The 3,233-nt window shown below is 36.0% G+C and overlaps 1 protein-coding gene across 4 annotated transcripts in view; it reads right to left on the reverse strand.

The window, feature by feature from the left end:
* Positions 1 to 1,347: 1,347 nt before the first annotated feature.
* Positions 1,348 to 3,233, reverse strand: part of LOC108247214 (ecto-ADP-ribosyltransferase 4-like) — a 3,707-nt gene continuing 1,821 nt past the window's right edge. For all 4 annotated transcript variants that reach the window (XM_017435171.3, XM_017435169.3, XM_025010329.2 and 1 more), the window contains 2 exons: positions 2,524 to 2,659; positions 1,348 to 2,321 (listed from right to left, as the gene is read on the reverse strand). In XM_017435171.3, the coding sequence (XP_017290660.1) occupies positions 1,491 to 2,321; positions 2,524 to 2,652 (960 nt within the window). In that variant the 5' untranslated portion in view covers positions 2,653 to 2,659 and the 3' untranslated portion in view covers positions 1,348 to 1,490. The remainder of the gene's footprint in view (positions 2,322 to 2,523; positions 2,660 to 3,233) is intronic.

A 3,233-nucleotide genomic window follows, 5' to 3' on the forward strand; every position in this document is an offset into this window, starting at 1 on the left:
ATAACATTCAACCCGAATGTTATTTAGATAAAAGCGAAATACCACTTCAGGCGGAGAAAACCCGCATAAAAATATTACAACAGTTCACTGCAAACCCATATGATGCACTCGATCCACTACAGATTACATGCAGTCTAACACCAATTAGGTGTTGTGATGAGAAGCATGAGAAGCTATTTTATTTTCTGTTTTTCAAGAGTAGTCGAGGGAAGAACCGAAAGTTAAACAACGTTTTTTTTTAAAACTAAATCAATGACGTCATGACGCCGGTCAGTGTGCGTTCACGCCTACGGCCGGTGTTCTGACCACAGACATGAATAAAACTAACTACAGCAAGGTTACTGTTACAGGTGAACAAATCCGAGGTGAAATGGAAACCATTGATACAATAGAAGAATGATCTTTAACCGCTCCCTTTTTTTTTCTTCTGTTTTTAGGGTTGTATGATATACAATACAACTCCCTGTTAAATTGTTTGTTGAAAAATTTAACATAAATAAAAAGTTTATTTAAAAAAAAAAGAAATTAGTCTTTCCACTGATGAATTGTAAGTCAAAAATGGATGGATTTATGTGACCAGATCTTTAAACAGATGGAAAACATTCAAGAAATGTTAAGAAGCTCTTTGGACATTTTATTGAAGCCCAACGAAACCTGTTACCTCCCTCCTCCTGCTGAGTGACCAAATGAAATTGTCTCCACAATACCCTTAAAGCTCTTTAAAGAACTTATTTGTTTTAATTATAATAAGTGTTAACTTGATGTAACACTTCTAACACATACACACACACGAAATCACAACCTTTAAAGAACAATCAAAGTTACTCTGATCCGTATGTTCTCAGACAGATTAAGTCTTTTTATTTTTTCAGGTACTTGTGTTACGGTTAACTAGTGAGCCAACAACAATCTTTACAATATTACAAAAGTAACTGGATAAATTTATATAAAAGTAATATCAGAAAGAAAAAAATAGGATCACACATTTGCATTTTCAGTAATCATTATTGATTAAATGCTCATGTTTCATATTTCCATATTTCCAGCAGGGGGCAGTACCACAACATCCAGAGAGCACAGGTTGTGTCCAAAGTTCACTCTCTGCTGGATGTTGTTACCATCAGCTGTAGCTACAGGCTTTGCTGTGGTTTAATAAGCATTGCTTTTCTACATTTCAGCTCTGGGCTGACATTCTTACTTGCACTTTTTTGACCACCATAGTGGTAACATTTAACATTTAGCAGGAAAATTTCAGAAAGCTTGTTGATGCTTGTTCATTATTTGCCCAACCATGTTCCCCCCTGCAACACTGAATGAAAAAGTGGGTAAAGACAATAGACATATGGCTGAGTGGATGGAGAAGTATGTTTTCCATTTTTTTTATTTTTGTTCATTTAAAAAAGAATAAATATTTCTTTTCTTCACTTATTCATAATGAGAAAGCCATTTTGTACAGTTTGGCCAGCGTCCAACAGAGAAGCAAGCTGCAATTAGATTGATGTGCTGTGCTGCAAAGGTGCAACTCTGCAGACTGAATTCATCTTATGATGGAATTTCAAAATAACACAGGGAAGAAAAAGAGACATGATTACAAAGCAAATGATTGTAAAAATGAGCCAGATTCCTTCCACTGGTAATGCAGTTATTGAATGCAGCTTGTTGTTCTCTCTGTCATAGACACAGTTGATGTTACTTCTGAGTTTATAGGTGATTTTACATCCTTTTGTTTGTTTCTGGACACCAGTGACTATAAAAACCTCATAGGGAGGAATCAGCACTTGGCTCTTTTGTTTTAAGGCAGAATATGGTGTTATGTTTGCTCCAAAACACGAGTACATTTCGAAACACAAAACATTTCCAGCAAAACTCCACCCTTCATAACCTAAAATAAAGGTGCTGAATCGAACCTGTTTGCCAGAGATGTTGTGTTGGAAAAGAGTCTCTGTTCTATAGTTTGTTTTCAGACATGTCATCTGATTGTGTTTCAAAATCTGAATAGCTTGACTCAAGGAGGAATAAAGGGAAAACGGCTCAAACGTGTCCTTTTGTTTTGAAGCTCTTTCTGCAGACTCAAAGTTCTGATTGACTGGCTGTAGCATCATATTTGTAAACAGGTATAAAGCCAACGAGTGGTGGTTCTCCATGTAACTGTGAGTTGATTTTTTCAGGTTTTGCTCTGAACCTCTCCAGGCTTGACTGAAATTTGCTCTGCAAGTATTCCATTTTCTCCTTACAGTCTCATCAGACACAACTGTAACTTTGGATCCGCAGTCATCGAACGTGTTGTTGCTAAGGTCATAGGTCAGATCCCGAGTAGAACTCTGAAAGAAAGGAAAGAGATGTGTTTTGAGAAAGCTTCCAGCAGATGGCACCACTTACTAAAAGGGCAGAAATAAAACACATTTTATTCAGACCATGTTTTTGTTTTGCTTTCAAGCAAAATTAAGTAAAGCTGCTTCCATGTTACAGTGAAGTGCTTTTGAATTTGATGTTGCTGAAAGTTTGTTTAAAACAAAGGCATACCTCTCCAACAATCTCCTCCCAGCTGAGCGACAGATAAATAACTGTAAATATTAGAAGACCCTCTAAAAGAACACAGAAAGTAAGGAGACATGTTTTTGGACAAGTTTGCATCTTCCGGGGTGGTGGCATGTTCCATCTGGAAAAGACAAAATTTATAATGTAACTCATAAACTGTGGTCAAGTTGCTGGTGTAGATTCTCAGTCATCCAGGCCATGGTAAATTCAAAAAAAGTTAAAAAACAAAAACAACTTGACTTCTATTCTGTAGCTGAGGACGTTTCGATTCTCATCCGAGGAGCGATGAGACACTCTCTATTTCTGAATTGAGAAAGCTCCTCGGATGAGAAGCGAAACGTCTTCAGCTACAGAATAGAAGTCCAGTTGTTTTTGTTTTTTAACTTTTTTTGAATGTGGTCAAGTTGATTTGATTTTAATGTAAAAAATTATTTTTCTAAAAACAATTAAGAGAAAAGCCTGACTCCTGACAGTAAATCTGGTAATATCTGGTTTCTTATGGGGCGCCGTTTGTAAAGGAGCTTGTGCTCAAAATTCATGCCTAAATGTTGTCACATTTAGCTTCAAACACTGTTTAAAAATGTAGTGTTGATTTTCTGATGTCACTTTTTACAACATTTAGCTAGTTACATGTAATTGTTACAGCTACATGCTAAATATAAATCTAAATGCTAAATGTTAAATCTAAATGTTAA

The sequence above is a fragment of the Kryptolebias marmoratus genome, linkage group LG3 (assembly GCF_001649575.2).
Source record: "Kryptolebias marmoratus isolate JLee-2015 linkage group LG3, ASM164957v2, whole genome shotgun sequence".
In the NCBI taxonomy this organism is placed as follows: Eukaryota; Metazoa; Chordata; class Actinopteri; order Cyprinodontiformes; family Rivulidae; genus Kryptolebias; species Kryptolebias marmoratus.